This window comes from Trichomycterus rosablanca, chromosome 16 (assembly GCF_030014385.1).
Source record: "Trichomycterus rosablanca isolate fTriRos1 chromosome 16, fTriRos1.hap1, whole genome shotgun sequence".
In the NCBI taxonomy this organism is placed as follows: Eukaryota; Metazoa; Chordata; class Actinopteri; order Siluriformes; family Trichomycteridae; genus Trichomycterus; species Trichomycterus rosablanca.
Genome location: NC_086003.1, coordinates 23,703,512 through 23,725,978, shown reverse-complemented (window position 1 = coordinate 23,725,978; position 22,467 = coordinate 23,703,512). Strand labels below are relative to the sequence as shown.

Sequence of the window (22,467 nt, the reverse complement as noted above, 5' to 3'; positions counted from 1 at the left end):
CATGGGAGATGTTCAACTTCACTTTCATGTTCATCAAACCAATCTTTCACCAGTCTTGCTGTGTGTATTGGTGCATTGTCATCCTGATACACGGCACCGCCATTGGATGCACATGGTCCTCCAGAATGGTTCGGTAGTCCTTGGCAGTGACGCGCCCATCTAGCACAAGTATTGGGCCAAGGGAATGCCATGATATGGCAGCCCAAACCATCACTGATCCACCCCCATGCTTCACTCTGGGCATGCAACAGTCTGGGTGGTACGCTTCTTTGGGGCTTCTCCACACCGTAACTCTCCCGGATGTGGGGAAAACAGTAAAGGTGGACTCATCAGAGAACAATACATGTTTCACATTGTCCACAGCCCAAGATTTGCGCTCCTTGCACCATTGAAACCGACGTTTGGCATTGGCACGAGTGACCAAAGGTTTGGCTATAGCAGCCCGGCCGTGTATATTGACCCTGTGGAGCTCCCGACGGACAGTTCTGGTGGAAACAGGAGAGTTAAGGTGCACATTTAATTCTGCCGTGATTTGGGCAGCCGTGGTTTTATGTTTTTTGGATACAATCCGGGTTAGCACCCGAACATCCCTTTCAGACAGCTTCCTCTTGCGTCCACAGTTAATCCTGTTGGATGTGGTTTGTCCTTCTTGGTGGTATGCTGACATTACCCTGGATACCGTGGCTCTTGATACATCACAAAGACTTGCTGTCTTGGTCACAGATGCGCCAGCAAGACGTGCACCAACAATTTGTCCTCTTTTGAACTCTGGTATGTCACCCATAATGTTGTGTGCATTGCAATATTTTGAGCAAAACTGTGCTCTTACCCTGCTAATTGAACCTTCACACTCTGCTCTTACTGGTGCAATGTGCAATTAATGAAGATTGGCCACCAGACTGGTCCAATTTAGCCATGAAACCTCCCACACTAAAATGACAGGTGTTTCAGTTATTTTGTCCAACCCCTGTAGATGCCTGACTGGCTGATAGCACAGCTGGGGATTCAAACCTTGGATTCCAGCGGTAGTGGGGCAGTGTAATTTACAGCTACAACATGAATGAAAATGTAACTTTTGTTGATAAAAAAAAATCATTTTAAATAAGAAACTTAACATGGTTACGGTAATAAAATATTTAAATAGAACATCCAGGATAAAATACTGCTACCACTCCGGTGAATGGATAGTGAAAGCGTGTATGGGTGTGACGGGAAACCTTCACACTACTGATATAAAAAGAAAACTCACAGAGAGAAAATCCTGTTCAGTGTTTGAGACAATAAACATTAGTCATTAATTACACCGCTCTGACAGAATCTAAATCGCCATCTTCCACTCTCAGTCTATAATCCGAACTAGTCACAGACACAGTCATTCACAGTGACAACTTTAATACAATGCCTAAACAAACAGAAACATTTTATTATAGCAGTCAAGCAAATACAAGATGTTTTAATAGAATCAGATCACACTGACAGTTACCAGTCAGGTGGCCTAAACTTCACACCCATAATCATCCAGTCCTACTGGCCCCCCATTTACAGAAATAATGAGTGTGTTCTGTTCCTGGGAATACCAGAGTATCGGCAGGTACGCATTAAACATGTAGTAACAAATCCCAGTGGGGTTAAAGGTGAGATCAGTGCTCTGAGTGAGTGTTACTGAGCCCGTCTGGACATTAACATTTCTCTGATGTTGTCCTCTGCGTCCTTTACACTGCGCTCCAGGTACGTCTTCTTTTGCTGCAGAGAAAAGAAGAAATATCATTTGTTTTTCAAAATAATGTGCAAACAATGTCATGGTACCAGCAGAAAGATTTCACAAACATTTTATTTACATTACGTTTACAGCATTTAGCAACTTCTGCAAAAAACTGTACTGAAATTAAACATAAAGAGAATGAAACCATTAATTACTAGCATTAACTGGAGACTAATCTGCAACTGTTTTAAAAAATCTTGAACTATCTATAAGGTACCTGCTTCAAATACTAAGGTACTAAGGACTAAAGGTGTCATATAAACAGATTTAGTACCTGGAGTAATTTTTTGCTTAACACTGTCTGAAATCACTTTCTTACCCCCTTATAGGAGTAATGATGGGAAGGTGGGGTGCACGTCTCAAGATGAGAACACCTGTGTGAGCCGCCAGGACACATACACACTCAAGATTGGCTGTGTGTCTGTAGAGGAAGGGACAATGGCTGAAACAGAGTTCCTTGACGCTGGGGCAATTACAACCTCTCTGCATGCAATACTGCACACAGGGACCCCGCCCCTAACAGGTGAAAAGAAGTAATGTCATAGAGGTGCGTGACAACAATCAGGGGTGTGGGCGGCAGCAGCGATGGGAGTGAGATAAGCTGCAATTGGACATGACTGGACTGGGTAAAAGGGGAGCGGCAAAAAAAGGAAGACTGTTGGGTAAACAGGCTGGTTTCTAAAATCCTCAAACCATGACCACTGAGTCAGACCTACACATCACTACAGTGTGCAGATACAGGTGCGCACACACGCACGCCCGCACACTTCTGTCCCACTGGTACCTCTAACCACATGTCTTACATTGTGAAAACCAGTACCACACTTAAATATGGAGTATTATCATAAAACACCAGGCTACATGTGAGCATAATTCTAATACAGTTTGTTATACCCCAATATACCCTTACAGGAGCGCATACAGTAATTTGAGCACCTCAGTGTATCATACAGTTCATTTTTATCAATAAATGTATTACAAAGGATGAGGGACTGTTCATGCAGAGCAAAGATTACACCTCACTGTTTAAATTACTGTTCACTTTGGGTGTTTTGCTTTTATTTTTGGTGTTCATTGTTGGGCTTGGGTTGAAATAGTTGGGTAGAAAATAGGAATGAGGAGCTTGACATGCAGGTACATTTCTCTTTCAGTGATTAAAACTATTATCTTTGTTGCTGAATCAGCACACTAACATGTGGTTACAAAAAAGTGTTAAATGACTAACAATCATGTCCAAAATACTGTGACCCACTGGATTTATTCTAGGTAAGTGAATTTGTCCTTCATCTTGGTTGTACTCATGCCTTGCACTTCATGTTTTTATGTAGCACCGGAGCTATTGAAAGTCTAAACAGGATTAAAGGTAATAAAATACATAAAAGAATAAATAATTAAATGTTACACTACAAGATGTAGTCAAATTGTGGTCAGATCCCTTCATGAATAAAACCTAATTAGAAAAGCCTTTTTTGTACAAGGTACATTGGGGTGTTGGAGACAGGCGACACCAAATCCATTGTATGTGGGATTTGTTATATGTAACATCATGCGTAACTGGACTTTCAGTGCAACAGTGAAAGGGTGCAACCTAGCAAATTAGCATTTGAAAGCTGCAAGCTTGAATGATGAACATTACCTGTAAAGGTAAACTGATCATGTCTGAGTGGCAAAGGATTTTTTTTGTGATGTGGTAATAATTCAGACTGAAGTACCAGACCGCACATCCAAACAGTATACAAATCCATGAGAAGTGAACCGTTTGTATATCCAGTTTGTGTACAGCTGTATAATAAAGGATAAATCTGTACTCACAAGAGCTAAAGAAGCAAGTGTCAGTTTAAAGCTATACACGTTTCACTGATGCTGATGTCAGAATGGCATCAGATAAACTGTACAGCATTGTTCACTCATGGTAGGATTTATTAATAGCACCTTGCTGATCCTGTTCACTGACACAACAATGCGTCTGAGTGTGTGAACGCCGTCGTCTCATATAAAAATGTTACATTGTCTTCGGTTCAGAGCAGAAGAGTACGACAGTACAGCTCACACACATCACTTTGTTTTGGAAACAGAAGGCAGGGCAGAATGAGATGCAGACATTTTTTCTATCATCGTTATTCCTCCTACTTGTCACTGGCATACCATTACAAACAAAAATCATCTTAAGAAACATAAGAAAAAACTTAAAACCACAACTGAAACCTGCAGCATTCCACAAATTCCACCAAAGGTCACCGGACAAAAGTATCTTTTAAATGACAGTAAAATGCACAAGTTACAAAACACAGGGCGAGAATCACAGTCTCTGGTTTCTGGATTGTAAAAGAAAAAAAGAAAAAGCTGGTTTGTTTGATTTTAACATCATGTTTTACACTTTGGTTACATTCATGACAGAAACAGTAGTTACTTGTTACACAAGATTCATCAGTTTACAATTTCAATGTCAAACACAGTCATGGACAATTTGGTATCTCCAATTAACCTCAAGGTGGGAGAAAACCGAAGCTGTGGGAGGAAAACCACACAGACACGGGAAGAACATGCAAACTTCACACAGAAAAGGACCCAGTGCTACCCACGTAGCCACCATGCCACCCAAAAGTTGTTAGGGTGTTTGGAATGATCTGGATGTTGGCATCACTGTTAACATCATTCAGATATCATCTCTTTTTTTTTAACTCGTAACAGACCAGTCCCAGCTTGATCTCGCAGCTTTTAATACAAACTAAAATGATTGACTTTGCAAAAGCTTTTCTCAAAATGTGTTGCAGAACTTGCACTACTTTTAGAGTAAATTATTGTTAAAGTTACATACACTTATGATGAATTTGTATGTCATGGCAGTTCTGGGATTTACTGATTTCTGCAACGTTTTCTGTGAATTATTTGAACACGCACTTGGTCTGAAAATGATTCACAACTTGTTTTATATGTTTTAAGGAGGTTTATAGAAAATATTCTGGGTCATAAATACACTATAAGATTAATAGCTTGGTGGTAAAAAAACACTTTGTAATGTAATTCAATGGAGTATAATATAGACTGACTACAGTGAATGACTAGTCTGACTGCAGCTATTATACATTACAAGGAACAGTGGTCTCTTGTCAAGGTAAAGAAGGACATAGTTAGTAAATGCCATAAAGTCAATCCTGACCATATGGATAGTGTATCTCCAGAACATCCTGTCTTCTTAACGGTTTGTTCCCTGTTTCACTAATTCACTAATTTTATCCATCCTCTTCCTCATTTACCCTCAACTCCTCTAAGCATGGTTGTCTTTTGCAATTAATTGGTTCTTCTCTTAATGTATTCCAGATAAAACAGCTTTAGTTTGGTTATCTGTGCTTTAAGTGACCAGTGATCCATTTGTTTGTTTTCTTTGCCATCCGAGCTGCTCTCAAAAGTCTTTGCCAACACCAAAGTTAAAAGGCATAGATGTTCTTCCTGTCCTGCTTTTTTATTGTCCAGCTTTCACATACATACCAAACTGCAAAGAAGACCATAGTCGATACTTTTATTGGGTTGGAGAGACAAATCGTTACATCTAAAGATCTATTTCAGTTCCTTTATTCTTGTCCTGATTGCTGGATCATTTGAAGTCAATAATTGTTTCAGATAGGCAAAAGCTCTCCACCACATAGACATCTTATCTTGACTTTCCTGTTGTCATGACATCTTTTCACTCTGTTTTTTAATGTTGAGTGTTCAGATCTACATTTTGAAGATTACTGATGTTCTTCCAGCACTATTGAATCCAAGATCATCTTTCTCCAGTCCTGCTTCTCTTATTAAATTATCGACATACATGCTGAGCAGGAACGGTAACAGAATGGCAGCCTGGTCCAACTGCTTTACTAACATGGATTCAGTCTGTTTGTCTATTTCTGTCATGACTGTGGCTTGTTGATTAGTGTAGCGATTCCTCATTAGAGTGTTGAAAAGATTTGGTATTCCCACCATGCTGAGAACATTCCACAACTGTGTGGTCATCACAGTCAGAAGCTTTGCTGTGGTCAATGAAGCACATGTTGCTACCTTCTTGAATTCCAAGGCTTTTTTTTATAATCCAGGGTACATCTGAGATGATATCTCTGTTCTTCTGCCTTTTGTGAATCCTGCTTTCACATCTGGGTGTACTTTTTTAATGTCTGGCCCCCACAAAGCCACCATACAATGAGAATATATACTGAATATATCACTATATACTGAGAGGAAATCAGTCCTGTAGTCAAGTAAAAAATCTAATCTATAAAACCACAGAGACATCATCAGCATAATTAATAATAAATCACTACTAGGGAATTAAAAGATCATGCCACAATGTTAAATGACATAACAGAATTGTATGTATAGAGTGTTTAGTGAAGTGATTGCACATCACTAAATCCTGAACAATATTTGAAGGGTAGGTTAAATTTGTGTAAAAAGTGTGAAGACTTAAGAAAGGACTAATAAGGCACCCAGGTGGCACAGCAAGATATTCCGCTAGCACACCAGCACCAAGATTCAGAACTCCTCGGTTAGAAACTTGGCGTTGCCACCAGTCGGCTGGGCGCCATCTGGCAGGCATAACTGGCCACCGTATCTGCAGCTTGGGAGCCGGACAATGTGTGGGTGGGTCGGTCTTCATACGCTGTGTAAAGACCCTGATTGGAGGAGGAAAAGCCTGTGCAAAATGCATGGGCGAGAAAAGGAGGGCTGTGCACGTGTTGGAAGAGGCGTGTGCAGCGACGAGCTCTCCATGGATGCAATCGGGTATCCCTCAGCAGCGGAGGACAAATTGAGTGCGCTAAATCAGGAGGAAAATGGGGAGAAAAGGCATAAAAAAGGACTGATATAGAAAATCATTCTGCCCACATGAAAGTGTTTTCATAGAGTTATGAAAAGCAAAACTGTGTGCTATTGCTTTAGGCAGTGTTTATTATAATAGCTAGATGATGATTATACCACATGTGATGAGTAATAAATGCAGAAACCTTTCTCTGCTACTGACAATATTTCTGCAATACTTGGTTACGTACTTTCCCAGGATGATCACAATGCTATGCTTAACACGCATTTAAGTCTAACAATTTCCCAATCGCAGTGAAAAATAAAAGTTCTACAGAAGTCGAAGAACTGACTTACAGTGTTTTTCAAAGTTGTGTCACTATATTACAGTCCTCCAATTTTGTCTTCACCCTGCCTTCCCATTTCCAAGTAAAAATGTTAACCAGCACTGGGCAGTATTTACAAAGTGCTTATTTTGAATGTGCAATAGTCAAATTCCCTGTTACTTCCTGATGTTGCAAGACTGTCCAAAATAATGATGTGTTTGTGTTCATGACACTTTGTTTAGGCGTTTATAGCTCTACAGCATTACAGAGTACACAGTTTGGTTTTCCATCCTCCAACAGATAACAATCAAACCATACAGTGCTCAGAAATGAGCTGATGACGTGTTCTTGGAATAGCACCGGGAAAAATGATTATGTGATAATAAATAGCCATGTTTACACACTCAGACACAGACAGTTGTCAATTCTGATTGACTGGCAGGTGTGCAATAATTTCTGTATCAATGGGTAGCACTGTCACCTCACAGCAAGAAGGTCCTGGGTTCGATTCCCAGGTGGAGCGGTGGGTAGCACTGTTGCCTCACAGCAAGAAGGTCCTGGGTTCGATTCCCAGGTGGAGCAGTGGGTAGCACTGTTGCCTCACAGCAAGAAGGTCCTGGGTTCGATTCCCAGGTGGAGCAGTGGGTAGCACTGTTGCCTCACAGCAAGAAGGTCCTGGGTTCGATTCCCAGGTGGAGCAGTGGGTAGCACTGTCGCCTCACAGCAAGATGGTCCTGGGTTCGATTCCCAGCTGGAGCGGTGGGTAGCACTGTTGCCTCACAGCAAGAAGGTCCTGGGTTCAAAACTGGGTCTTTCTGTGTGGAGTTTGCATGTTCTCCCCATGTCTGTGTGGGTGTCCTCCGGGAGCTCCGGTTTCCTCCCACAGTCCATTGACATGCAACTGAGGTGAATTGGATACAAAATTAGCCGTGTCTGTGTTTGATATTGAAGACTTGATGAATCGTGTGTAACCAGTAACTACCCGTCCTGTCATGAATGTAACCTGACGTTAAAAATTTTAATAAAATAAATAAATAAATAAATAAATAAATAAATATCAAGACATCTCTAATGTAACCAATGTGGACCAACAGGATATTTAATTATATTTATTCAAATAATAAAAGCCCTTCCCGGATTTTCAGTGATGTAATCTGGAATAACAGCATCAATCCAGGAAAAATTTGTACTAGCCTGAATTTATAACATCAGCAAGACAAATAATAAAACTTCAAAAAGTTATTAATTAATAGAGAGGCACGGCAGTTTGTGGCATTGTAAAAGTGTAAAATAATACAAATGAGGAGCTGAACAATACGGCAATAATCAGTGAGAGCTTTCCTTGAAGTTGGGGTTCTTAAACTTATTGCAACCTAGGACCACTTCATGTGCCAAAAAAAATCCACAGACCAGCAGATTTATTTTGGAAATACAAGTTTTATGAAACTGTTTATGTGAAGCGTCTCATGGATCTGGTTTGTCACATATGTTTAACATTAAGTTTCTCCACAAGAGGAAAGTGTGAGCACAGAACTGTAATGTAACATACTTTGCATTAATGACAGTGTACTTATTAACATATTCAAAATAAATGTAAATTCTTAAACTCAAGTGACCAGTTAAATAGAAATATATTGATAGGTTAAACTGCACAACCCCTATTAATAAATCAAGGACCCCACTATGAGAACCTCTACTCTAAAGCACCAGAATGTAAGGATCATGACTGGTAGAGAGAGTTTTTAATGTGTTTATCTCTATAACAACTATCTTTTTGCTACAATGTTTTTGTGCATCGTTTCTGTAAAACAATATTTCTTAACTCTTGATTTTTTTGTAGTTGAGATAAAGGAGAAATCATGTATTGCCTTAAAAAAACAATATGGTAAAAAGTATATGGACACCTGACTATGAGCTAGTTGGACATTCGGTCCGAAACCAAGGACATCAATATAAACCAGCCCTCCTTGTGGCTAACACAGCCTCCAGCCTTCTTTCTTATTTCCTCTTAGGCTGTATTTCCTCAGAGTTGAGGAATGCCTAATGTTAGATGAGAAGGCCTGATTTACATTTAATGATGTACCACATGGTTTTAACAGGAGACAGATATGGGCTACAGGCAGACCAGTCTAGCACCCAATAGCAATCTCTCCGCAGTGACCACAGGTTTAAACATCAGTTTGATCACACTCACAAAACCACTAACAACTAAAGATCCTTTAAAGAGACGACAAATTGTTGTGTGTAAATGTAAGTAATCACCAAGTGCTAATCAATCTGAACGAACAATGCATTTCTTTACTTCCCAAGTCCACAACAAACGTTAAAGCCTCATGAGTGGAAACTCAGGATATGAAACACTATCCTCTTTGCCAGTAATGATATCTTATAAGGCTGACCTTTACACAACAATATAGAAGCAGGTACAATGAGAAGCCTTCTGACTGTGGACGAGTTAAACCGCTGAGCCTCTCATTGTTACGGTGTTAATGGGCCTCTTACACACTCTTGCTGCACACAGTGACTTAGTGCACAGATGACAGGGCAGATACACATACCGCTCTAAATAAGCTCCTTGTTGTCGGTTTGTCTAGTGTCGCAAGCCAAGAGGTCTGAATTACTACACAAACGGGGAAAATCCCGACATGAGGGAAATGCAAATTCAATAAGTAGAGAAAGATAACAATATGCTTCCAGACAGGTTAATTATGTATAAAGAGAGCAGAACAAGCTTGAATGCTTGACCTTATACAGTAGGTGGGTTCACTGGCTCTGTTCTTTTGCAGAAGGTATTGTACTGGCATGGTTCGGGTCCACTTACTATCAATGGGGAAACCAGAGCCTGAGATGATGCACACAACCGGTCCATGCTAGTTTGTGATCTTTACACAACACTCTTGTAAAGGCATTGTATGGTTGGGGAGGGGCGGGGGTGTTAGTGTTTGGCTGTTTACGTCAGTCATATGCTGACTCCAGCGCTGACATTGCAATATGAAAAAAAAACATTGAGGAAAGAGCATGTAAGAAGTTTGGATGATAAATGAGTTGGCTTATACTCTGCATTTCCATGATAAATTGTGTAACTATCGATTCTTGAAAGTTTAATACATTTAATTATGTCAATAACTGATGGCACTGTTGAGAGTGGCTGGGTTGGACAATTGGCTGCGTAAAAAATGCTTTAACAGCATCCCTGACAAAGCCAGGTGGCACTGGTGAGCAAGGTTGGGTTAGACAACTGGCTGTGAAAGGTTAGATGGGAAATAAACCTCTTTGCTGCCTACAATGGTGATTCCTACTGTCTAGTCGGGCACAAAAAAACTAAACTAAAATAACTGCACTGTTTTTGGGTGGAGTGATGTTTGTTTGTTTATTAGGATTTTAACGTCATGTTTCGCACTTTGGTTACACTCATGACAGGAACAGTACTCACTCATTACACAAGGTTCATCAGTCCACAAGGTTATATCGAACACAGTCTTGGACAATTTAGTGTCTCCAATTCACCTCACTTGCATGTCTTTGGATTGTGGGGGGAAACCGGAGCACCCAGAGGAAACCCACGCGGACACGGGGAGAACAGGGTGGAGTGATGTAAAGCACACTGCCACTGGACCCTGCAGGAGTAAAAGCACGTCACATATAAGCGTGTGCTTAATGCCGTTACTGTAGAACATGTCAGCATGGGATCAGCGATACACTAAATTCACAACAACGCCAAATTTCTACCAATGAGGTCTTAAAATACCAAAAAGCAACGTATAGCTGCTTTAATAAAGAAATCCCTATCCAATGGCACACAGATTAGTGTTTTAATACTGCCAAAGAACAGATAATGAAACAGAACCCCATGCGAGGCTGTCCTGACACTGCAACTGACCCATACACAACAAGACCTAATGCTAAAATGCAAAGAGTGTAAAGACCACAAGACGCCGCCCCCTCTTAAAAAAAAAAAAAACATGATGATAATGTCACGCATGCTGTATAGATGTTTAACACTATCAGTTTTAGCACTATTTGTTATGATCCTCATAACACAGATGGTGTTAAGTAACCAATCATATGTCAGTAAGGAGACATAGGCATCAAAGTACCTTGTAGGGACATTTATCACCATGCTCACACCCAAGCTTGACACCCAAGCCACAAGACTAAATCTGCAGACTGTCTAGCCCCCTGAGTATTAATAACAGCCATCAACCATATTCTCTATCAGTACATTAAACAAAAAAACCATCCAGGATGAGTGAGAGGAGCTGACAGGTCCATAAACTAATCTTTCATCAAAGCCAAACTCATCCACAGTCAGCCAAGCGGCCACCTGCATCCCAGCCAATTATGAGCTCATAAAGGAATCACTGGCATTGGTATCGTCATCACTCATGCTCGGCGATCACGAGGAGCTCCGAGGGGGGCCAGCACACTGCTGGGCTGCTGATGACATCATGTTACCTCCTAAATCACTGCTCCTTCCCGGCCAGCGGGTGCGGCAGCCACCAGAGCAATGAGCTCATCTGCACCCTTCGTTCTAAATACGGTAGTCACATCTTGGCTAAAAAGAATGGCAGCAATGTTATTTCTTTTTAAAAAAAGGCAACCAACATCTAAAATGGTACTGTGCCTCAGGGGTCAAGTTAAGGAGCAAACTCAATCAACAGCAGGTCTGCAAGTCAGTCCTGTTAGATCATACGCAAACTGATGATATCAACAGATTTCCAAAACCCTAAATTTCTTAGAGCAAAATGATAGCTTGCGTCCACTGTGGTCCTTTGTCTGAGCAGAACCTTTGTTCCTGCCAGCTCAGAAAATACAGGATAGATAGACAACACAGGTGGCCACTGTGAGAAGAAAAAATGTCATTGGTATGAAAAAGCCCTATGTCCATTCCCTCCCTCCCCTTTCGTGCTGAGGGAAACCCTTAGCTGCATTCCTCAACCGCCATCTGGGACAACCTCAGTGGATCAGCCTGGGATTACACCCAAGCACCCAGCCACAGCGCAGCCACCTACAGGCCCAGACCTGCATGGCCGGAGCTGAGCCAACACAAACAAACTAGATGTTCACCGTTGTCTAAGTGTACTCTGATATATCATGACTGTACCTTGCCAGGCAGTAAGGTACGGCATGTTACAACTTCATAAGCGAATTCAGCCAACTTGGCAACCATAAAAAGTAAAAAGAACTATGCATTTCCCCTACATTTCCTCCTTATATAGTTACATCCAAACCTGGTTTGTATTTGTATTTTCGCCTGCTGCAGTCCTCCAGTCTAGACTGAGGAGGGCCGTAACTAACACACCCCCATAACGTGTGCAGTAGTCAATCACTTCTTTTTACCCACACATGGCAGGTTATTAATGATTGATGTGCAGGCCCCATCAATCGGTCAGCAGAGGTCGTAATTGCAGCAGTTATGAGGAATCCCTACAGCTTTTTTTCCTCGGACAAGCTAACCATTGTACGTGTAGCTCTTAGCAAGCTAAAGATATCAGCACTGGTGGGCTAGCATGCTACCGTGTTTCCCCGAAAATAAGACATCCCCTGAAAATAAGACCTAGTAGAGGTTTTGCTGAATTGCTAAATATAAGGCCTCTCCCGAAAGTAAGACCTAGAAAAGTTTTTGTTTGGACCGTACGCTGTCCCTGCTGTGCTGTACGAGTGTGCTGTGGTGAGCTCCCCCTGGTGGCCGGAAGCTGCAATACCGTCCCTGCTGTACAAGTGGCTCAGTATATACAGTATATATATATATTAGGGCTGTCAAACGATTAAAATTTTTAATCGCGATTAATCTCAGAATTTCATATAGTTAATCGCGATTAATCGCATTAAAAAAAAATCTGTGTAAATGTTATAGAAAACAAGGATTTTTAAGTGAAATGTTACAATTAAAATGGTGAACACATTTTATGCTAAATGTACTTATGTTAAAAACTGCTGGGACAAGAGAAAACTGTAAGGGAGTTTATTCACTCACATACTAGGCAGTAAATGTCAGATTGTAGGTTAGAATTTCTCCATCAGCAAACATTGTAGATCAGCGGTGCTTTAGATGGGATAAGGCGTAGTTATTGTATCAGACTTGTCTGTGGTTGTATCGTGACGATGGTTTGATGGACGTTTCTACACGAAGTGAGTGTGTTTTGACCCTTTGGGGCTTCCATAGTTCATGAACTAACGTGCTCGACTCAGCTTTCCGGTATTCGGTACAGAAGAAGAAGTTAATTAAGTGTAATAAAGTGTTCTGCTCCCGACAACTTGTGAATATAGCGTGTATTTATTTCTTTATTATGCAAGTGCATCACTACCACGATCGGTTACATTATGTTAACAAACCGCAAATGAAAAACGGTGGCAAGTCCGACATTAAAACGTTTGTTCTACCAGTCAAGTGTCAACATGAACTAGAATTTGCGTTAATGGCACTAATTTTTTTAATCGCGTTAAATTGAGGTCGCGTTAATGCGTTATTATCGCGTTAACTTCGACAGCCCTATATATATATATATATATATATATATATATACAGTAATAAATGTTCATTTTTTTTGTTCAACAATAAATGTGAATTCTTCTTCATGGAAAAATAAGACATCCCCTGAAAATAAGACCTAGCGCATCTTTGGGAGCAAAAAAGTCTTATTTTCGGGGAAACAGTATACCACTGCACCACCTGAGCACCCCAGCAAACGGAAAAGTTACATCTAGTTCACACTACACGATTCTTGCCCTGATTTTCGCTTGCCGACTGGTCGGCGCTAGATTTGCCGACTCTGGAGCAACTCGGCGTTCACTCGGCGATCAAAACTCGGCTCTCAATCGCTATGTGTGAACTACTCAACAACTCGATCCGAGCGGCTGAAGAAATATATCTAGCTTGTCAAATTTCTGGATCTGAGTTGCCTGACTGACAATGAGTGCTATGTCGAATAGCCAATGAGAACGCAAGATACGGGGTGAGGGGAAACGCAGGACAGGAATTGTAAAAAGGTGGGACAGGGGCAGAATATAGTTTATATCAGAATACATCGGCACACACACAAGTTTTACAGTATTTCTGAACTCATCGTTCTCTACAAAACATAACACCCACCCTGCATTGCAAAAAATATTTATTAACCTCCAACTCACTATAGAACAATCCATGCTGTTCGTGTAGCCAAATCCACTCAGATTCATTAATTTTTTCTCCTTGATTTTACGCTGCGCATCAGCAGCACTTTGATTGCTCGCTACTTGTTGACGTGCATTTTTGGACGTGGTATCATTAAACCCCTCATCACTTCTCGCGTTTGTTTTCGTGACAAAACGTAGTTTGGGAGACCAGAGAGACTTGCCTGCGATTCAAGTTGGTGATAGATGGTGTAGTGTGAAACCCCCTATCAACAATCAGTCGTGTAGTGTGAAAGCCACACCGACTTGAAAGACTCCCGATTACAAGAGATCCAGTTGTGTAGTGTGAACTGTACCGCGACCTGACGACTTGGAAAGTCGTGTAGTGTGAACTTGGCATTACTTACACCATTTAATCCAGCCTTTCAACTTCCTATAATTTTATTAAGTAAAAACTCTTAATTAATGCTTCGTACTGTATGTTTAAAGGCCATAAAGTGTAAACTTTATTGCTGTGAAGGCTGTGGCAGTCTCAAACTATGATAAAGGGTTAGGCATTTCTCACAAAAATATTTTTGGGGGTTAAAATACTGCCATGTTTCAGTCAAATGCCTTTAAAATTCACTGATTTATGTAGAATGATAAGCGGAATTTTAGACAAATATTTTTTATTTCAATAATATATAATGAGGGGAAATGCACCACCCACACCAAGTACAGCAGCCCAAAGAGTAAATATTTACACAAACGTCTGTCAAATCGACTACTGACACTTTCAGGTCCAGACTATAAGCTGGATCAAGATGATGAAAGTGCAGCTTTATGACCGATCCAACCCAGCCAGACAGAGGAAAGGTGAATTGGGTAATGACACTGTGCCTCATATCCTGTGCTGATCTGTAATTATCAATGCCATCTGCGCACAGTTTCAGCAGGGGCATGGGCGATGGTGGTTTGATGGAGGTCTGTTTCATATGACTCATTACCAAATTAAGAATCTGTGACTGTTCATTAACTTTGAAGTGCATAACCAAACCTCTTATCAAAGCTGGTGCAGATGTCTGGCAGCTATGCAATGTTTGATCACACAACAAAACTAATTGGCTAGGTTACTGGAAATTAAATTTATCATTAAACAAGCGATCAACACTGAGATACAGCGTAGAATTATCACTCGTTTCTGTTCCACCGGAAAAATTTAACAGAATTAATAACAATGGTGCAGATACCAGGGCTTTTCTAATAAACAGTAGATCAAAGATCAAGAGCGGAAGACACATCAACCATCACCCAACACGGCACACGTAATGCTTGCATGCGTTTACGCACTTGCGGGTATATGGTGGTGGGGGCTGAAATACGAGACCATGATCTACATTGAGTAGAACTTCCTGCCTTAGTGTAGATAAAGAAATAACCATTTCCTTCATTTGTATTTCCAAGATTGTGTAATTTGTCTTTGTCCTTACTAGCAGGTTTGAACCCTTCACTGACACATCCGTCAGGCTGCATGCGGGTTTTAAAACATCGAGCCCAGTTAGTCCAGAGAAACTAAAAATTTTATGCGCATCGGCCAATTCATTAGAAACTCCTGTGCACCTGCTCATACAAACAGTGATCCCAAGAGCCGGTCATGTGGAAACAGCAGCGTATATAATATCATACAGACACAAGGGCAAGAGCTTTAGTTAACATTCACATTAAATATCAGAATACAGATGAGTGACTCTGAATGTCGCTGATGCCAGATCGGCTGGTTTGATTGTGTCAAACCATGTGTATGGAATTTCATGCACAGTTGCCTTAGAATAACGGGGCAGTGGTAGTCTAGTGAGTAGGGCTTTGGGCTATCAACTGAAAGGTTAAAAGTTCGAATACCAGCTCTGCCAAGCAGCCACTGTTTGGCCCTTGAGCAAGGCCCTTAACCATCTCTTCTCCAGGGGCACCATACAATGGCTGACCCTGCGCTCTGACGCCAGCTTCCAAACAAGCTGGGATATGCGAAGAAAGAATTTAGTTGTACTGTACATCAGTATATGTATATATGACGAAGAAATGTCTTCTATTCTATATACTGTATATAATGTGAAATAATAATAAAAACATCCAGTGGGAGCAGAAACATCTTGCTAAAGTTTGAGCTGGTCTGACTGGTTTGAGCTGACAGGAAGGCTACACTAACTCAATAAATACTTGTTAAAACTGAGCTGAGCAGTAAAGCAGCTCTAAACGGGTTGTACCTTAAGAAGAACAGGCTACAACTACAGAAGGCTGCATCATGTTCCACTCCTGTCAAGACAAGAACGATTATCTAAGGCTACAGTGGGGACAGACTCACTTGGACACATGCACTTTAATTCTGCTGATATGTAGTGGTAGCTAAGCAATTAAGGTAAAGGGCTAGTACTCATTAGGTTGCTGGTTCAAGCCCCACATCTGCCACGTTGCCACTGTTGGGTCCTGAAGCAAAGCCCTTGCTTGCAGTGTATACAGTCACAATTGTAAGTCGCTTTTGGATGTAAAGGTGTAAAGAATGGCTCAGTTTGGGACTCCTAAAAAGAGCTGAGCTTTGCTTAAAACCCACAGTCAAATATATTCAATATGGTTGCTGACCATGTGCAGCCAACTGCGACCGTAATTCACTAGGGATGTAACAATGCACCACAAGACAGTTAAAAATCAGTGCACGTGTGTCACGATTCGAATCGGTTATTCATTTAAGATGAATCAATATTCACTTTAAACAGCAGAGGACACTGGCGCTATTCACCTCGCCTGGTTGACGGAACTTTACAAAGTTGCCAGGTAGGGGGATTTTCCAGCCAAATTTATTTATGTGAGGATACTTTCTTTATTTGTATTATTCATTTATTATTCATTTATTTATATAATGTTGGATTTGTTTTCATTTCAGTTTTTTTTTTACACAATAAGCATATTTGCCATAGTTTGTACCTACCTCAGAAATAAAAGAGCATTCATTATTTAGATACATAAAAGATAAGCACAAATACAGTATTTTATTTAATTTTTTTAAAGAGAAATTATAAAAGGAAACTTTGTCATAATTTGTCTTCAATTTCATTTTGTTTAAAAAAAAAAAAATCAGGAAAAAATCGTTTCATGAACCCAGTATCGTGAATCGTATCGCATCGTGGGTAGAGTGTATCATTACATCCCTATAATTGACCACCAACTCCAGAATGATGATGCACCATGTCACAAAGCACAAGTCCTTTTCAACTGGCTCCATGAACATGACAGAGTTCAGTGTATTTCAATAGTCTATCCAATCACCAGATCTGAATCCAATAGAGCCAACGTGAAAAGGAATGTTTCCCCCACCTTGTATGATTCATGGCAGAAAAACTGAGGTTGTTCTACTAGAATATGAAGGAAGGAGGAGGAATATTAACATTGTGTTGGAATGTAGGAATGTGATCCGTCTCGTCCTCCTAACATCATTTCAGGCTAAAAAAGACTCAACCGAATCCATTAATCTTATGCTGGTATAAAATGATACTGCAAGACAAAGGATTGATATTTAGGGATTCCCCGTTTGTTTTTAAAGGTTACTAGCTTCCCCTTAGCTTCAAGACCAGACACATACCTGGTTTATGTGGTTCATTACATAATAGAAGAAACATATGAGATGACGTTAGAGCTGTTAGTCGTATAAGCAGGTGTTGACATATTTAAGTATTGGTGGGTGATATGGAGAGTTTTGTAAATGTTACTAATATTTTTTATGTTTCACTCATCAGAAAATGTGAAGCTATGACTAAAAGTGCTGTGACTACGTAGCAACTATGTACCATTACTGATAAACTGACATTATATAACATCGAAAATTCATAGCCATTTTTACAGGTTTCAATTCAATTCAAGCAGGTTGGACTTAACCAAAGATGCTCCCCTTTAATAAAAACCCAATTAATTGGTTGGGGGCAATGTTGTGTGGTGCTCTTCACCATGCTTTTCCGTCACTCACACATGTAATTAATTTGGTTTATGATCTAGACAGCTACATCACCAAAAATCATCTTTTCACATGTTTACTATCACATGCGATATAGTTTCAGAATATCCTTATATAATAATATGCTAAAATAAAATGTTAGAATCACTTTTACTGTATCACAATATTGAGCAACAGTCTAACACATTTTTCCACATAGTAAAAGACATCGTAATTTATTATATCTTTTCTATATGTACTTTGCACATTAATATGATTAACAACCCTGGTTTATTATTAGTAGTTATTATTATAATTATGTTATTAGGACACCAGCACTATTGGTCTAAAGATTACTGAGATGAACTCCAGTGATTGATATTTCACTGACATTCAGATTAATATTGAGAGACGTTCTTGAAACTGCAGTGGTTTATATGTTTTCACTTCCTTTTACTGTATGTAACATTAACAAACAGGATCATCTAGAACTCCTCAAGCTTTGATGGAATATTTTGGGTAACTCAGGGATGAACGTTGACAATCACAAGCCCACGTTACATCACAGCTAATATTTGTAGGGCTAATAACTTTTCATTAAAAGGCATTTCAGTTTTTATTTAACATCAATAAAATAAAACAGCATAATAATTGCTATGGCATATTTTTCAGGACTTCAAAAGCAAAACCCAGAGTCTATGTGCACCAAACAAAGATGTAACTTTCCTTTCACTAGTAACACAAAGCATGTGGTTTGCATGACCTTAAAATGAGACATTCCGTAAACTAGATTTGAATCAGTTCATTATGTATGAATAAAGCATAGCCGTTGTGATAGTCACTTACTGAAAATAGATAAGAATTATACGTAATTGTTTATAATTTTGAAAACGTTTGTGGTAAAATAACTAGATGAAACACTGATATGTAACGCAAACTATGACACTGTAGCACAAACTAGACATGAGCTGACCTATTAACATAAAAATGCTTGTTAAAAATGTTACAACGTATTAGTCAAGGCAGCATTACAGACAATTGCCTGCAGGTTTTGCTGGCTGGCATTAAGTCAGTGTATTACGTGCTGTTCTAATTCACAGCACTGATATCAGAGGTCAAAGAAAGTGTTGTCAGACAGTGATACTGATATAATAATGACACCCTCACAGAAACCAACCAATAAAATGTAAAGCGTCACAGATTTGATGGTGGCTTGATTTTTCATACTTAATGATGGTGGATGACTGGTATTATGCATCACCAGCACACACAGAAAATTCACAAAATGAGTGGAATAAAAATGAAAGAAGAGTGGCTGTTATAGCTGAAAAGATTACTTTATGTTTTTTTTAAATGAGATGTCCAACAGACTGTTGGTCAGGTGTTCAAATACTTTTGGCCATAGTGTACTTTATTTGATTTGTTTATTAGAATTATGTGTGAGCGGAAAATAAAACAAGGTTCACCTCAAGCTCCTTAATCTTGTCATCTGCGGTTTTCTGCTTTTCCACCAACTGATTATTAATCTCCTCTTTTGATTGCAAGATAAACCTGTAGAACAGCAAAATGAGATGAAACCAGCCGTTTCCAGCTGACAAAAACACTTAAAAGTGAATTAGTTATGGTGCACGTAAAAAATGCACTGAGATACGTACATGCGCCCCACTCCTTCATACATGCGAGTGCTGTCGGGAAGTGAAGTGATCTCTACATGAGTCAGGTTAGCGTGCTTTTTCATCCGACTCAGCTGCTCGATTTGCAGATCAGCCAGCTTCACCTTTTGCTGGGTATCGATCATTTTGGCTTGCAGTTCTGCAAAAGCCTGAGAAAACAACAATATAAGAAGCGATTTAGGTCAAGCAGCTAAGTAACCAGTTCATTTTTAAAACCTGGTCCTAGTCTGGCCAATCCTGCACTCACACTTCATACAGACACAAAACAGCTTCTGTTTGGAATTTTAATGTGTAACTTTCGTGTATCACTTGCTCTCTCTCTCAGTAAGTATGTAAACAGTATCTTGGCTCATACACACTGAGGGTGGGTAAGGGCAAGTCTTAAAACATGACTCTAAAGTCTGTAGTGCAAACCAACCATCAGCTGTTGAATTAAAATGAGCTTTTAACCAGCAGCATTAACCGAACAATAACTTTTTTGACTTCTTATTGGTGTACCCGTTAATCATTGACATCCTTGGTATGTATGCTTTTAACATTACAGTGTCCTGGCAGAAGTTTGGTGAAAAGGAACCCCACAGGTCTGATCCCTGTTGAACACCATGTTGATGAATTGGAATGTCAAAAGTAAGCCAGGCATCTTGATTGATGGGCAGTGGAAGCTCAATGGTTAAGGTACTGTGCAACTAATTGGAAAGGTAATTGGTTCAAGTCCCACCAATCACAGATGCTTAATTGAATTGCGATCTGGAAATTTTGGAGGCCAAGTCAACACAAACTCTGTCACGTTCCTCAAAATATTCTTAAACTATTTTTTTGCAGTGTGGCAGGACATATTTGGAAAACACACTACACTACACAGCTCTTTTCTAGAACTGGCCATTTTTGTGATCCAGTCAAGTAGCTAACACAATTTGACCCTTGTCAAAGTCACTCAGATTCTTATGCTTGCCCATTTTGTAAGCTGACCCAACCCAGACTTTTGTTCTACAGCTTGCTGCCATCATGCCTGTAATGTTTTTTTAATAACCTGGCAACAAAAGCATAAAGGGAATCAAATCACTGTCTGGATCAGTACTGATCAGATACCTGATATCAGCATTATATCAATAGATCAAATTTGTTTGTTTATTATAATTTTAGGGTCATGTTTTACACTGTGGTTTTACATTCATGACAGGACAGAGAGTTACAGAGTTGCCAGTTCAAGTTCAATGTCAAACATCATCACGGGCAATTTTGTTGCCCATTTCTCCAAGTCACTTGACTTAAGTTTCTTTGGACTTTGGAGGAAAACCGGAGCTCCAAGAGGAAACCCATGAAGACACAGTGAGAATATACAAACTCCACACAGAGATCAGATTTTAGATCTCTTGACATTTTGTGGTCAGAAACTGACAGGAAGATTACCAAAAATGGTCCATGAGACAAGATGAGCTATAGATTTGAACTGCACACCTACCAGCTTTACCAGCAAGCTAAGCGTGTCTCAAAGGTAGGACTCGGAGTAATTGTAAACAGTGTTAAGACCCCAGTAACCGTTCTGTAACTGATAAACTAGTGTCACACACAGTAGCATGAGAGTGTCAGTACTGTAGTGAGAGGGATCCATCACCCAGCACCCCCAGCTCAGCTCTGTCCTGTGTTGGTCCCATTTCCATATTCGGGCGGGGTAGAGAGCTACAGATTGTGCATAACTACAGCTTACCTACAGTAATTGTATACACAGCGATAATTTTAATTATGCACGTGTTCAATTATTAAGTGTATAGTATATACAGTGTAGCGTTTATAATATTTACAAGTTAGCTAGCAATTACATTGAACAAATAGCCGGTTAGCTAGTAAGCTTTTCAATCCGATAAAAACGTCGTAATTCTTTACAACAGCAAAAGTATTATCAACAAAGGAGTCCTGCAAATGAGCGTTATTTACTGCAACAAGTGTCGACTATAAAATATGAACAGTTTGATTTAATAATTAAAGAATAGCTTGTAATTTACCTTCTTCAGTTCCAGGTCGACAGGGGCTGCCATGTTGCTAAAGACATGTGAGAAAACGCGCATGCGCACTAGCATTGCCATGTCAGAGTTTCTGTTGTTCTTGATGAATGTGGTGTGTTGAACAGCACAATTAATCGATTAAATCCACTAATAGTAAATAAGTAAATGTAGAGTAAATGTAGGAAAGTCACATTATACGACATTAACGGTTATATTTACAGAACATATTGAAAGCAATTATTTTACTGCTAGTTTTCCTACATACATGATCCTGTAGGCATGTAAAGTAGTAGGACTTGCAAGCTTGACTAATTTTACCAGGCACATATGTTAAAATATAAATACACTTGTTAAAACTACACAAGTTACTATTGTAATTAGTGAAAATATAATTAATTATATTAAACATGTTAGAGCAGAAACGAAATGTATTTCGATTACACAAATCAAGTATTTGCCAAGTTTCCATGAGCAAGACCCTCAAGTGACTGAATTGTAAGTTGCTTTGGATGAAAGCGTCTACTAAATGACATGAATGGAAATGTTTTGGGCCAAAATATTTTGCCTTAATGTAAACATAAATGAGTAAATGTATGAGTGTTGTCTTGTGATCGATTGGCACCCTGGCCAGGGTGCATTTCTTCTTTGTGTCCTTTGTTTTCTATGGGGAAACTTTTTAGTTCATTTAGTTATCTTTAGCAACAACTGCATCCTCATTAGGGATGTGTGTCTGGAGCCTGTTTGTGTTAAAACCTAGATTAGTAATTAAAATTAACTTTCATTGCAATCCACTTTTATTTGTGCCTTATTTTAAACCATGATCAGTGCTGCACATCTACATGCTACTTTATGGTTC

General features: G+C 39.7%; 1 protein-coding gene across 1 annotated transcript; it reads right to left on the bottom strand.

Moving 5' to 3' along the window:
• Positions 1–1,375: 1,375 nt before the first annotated feature.
• Positions 1,376–21,673, bottom strand: pfdn1 (prefoldin subunit 1). Its single transcript, XM_063011573.1, has 4 exons — positions 21,612–21,673; positions 19,591–19,757; positions 19,402–19,486; positions 1,376–1,743 (listed from the first exon to the last, which is right to left on the bottom strand). Exons 1-4 carry the CDS (start codon positions 21,642–21,644, stop codon positions 1,660–1,662), a joined length of 369 nt encoding a protein of 122 aa, XP_062867643.1. The 5' UTR covers positions 21,645–21,673; the 3' UTR covers positions 1,376–1,659.
• Positions 21,674–22,467: the final 794 nt, after the last annotated feature.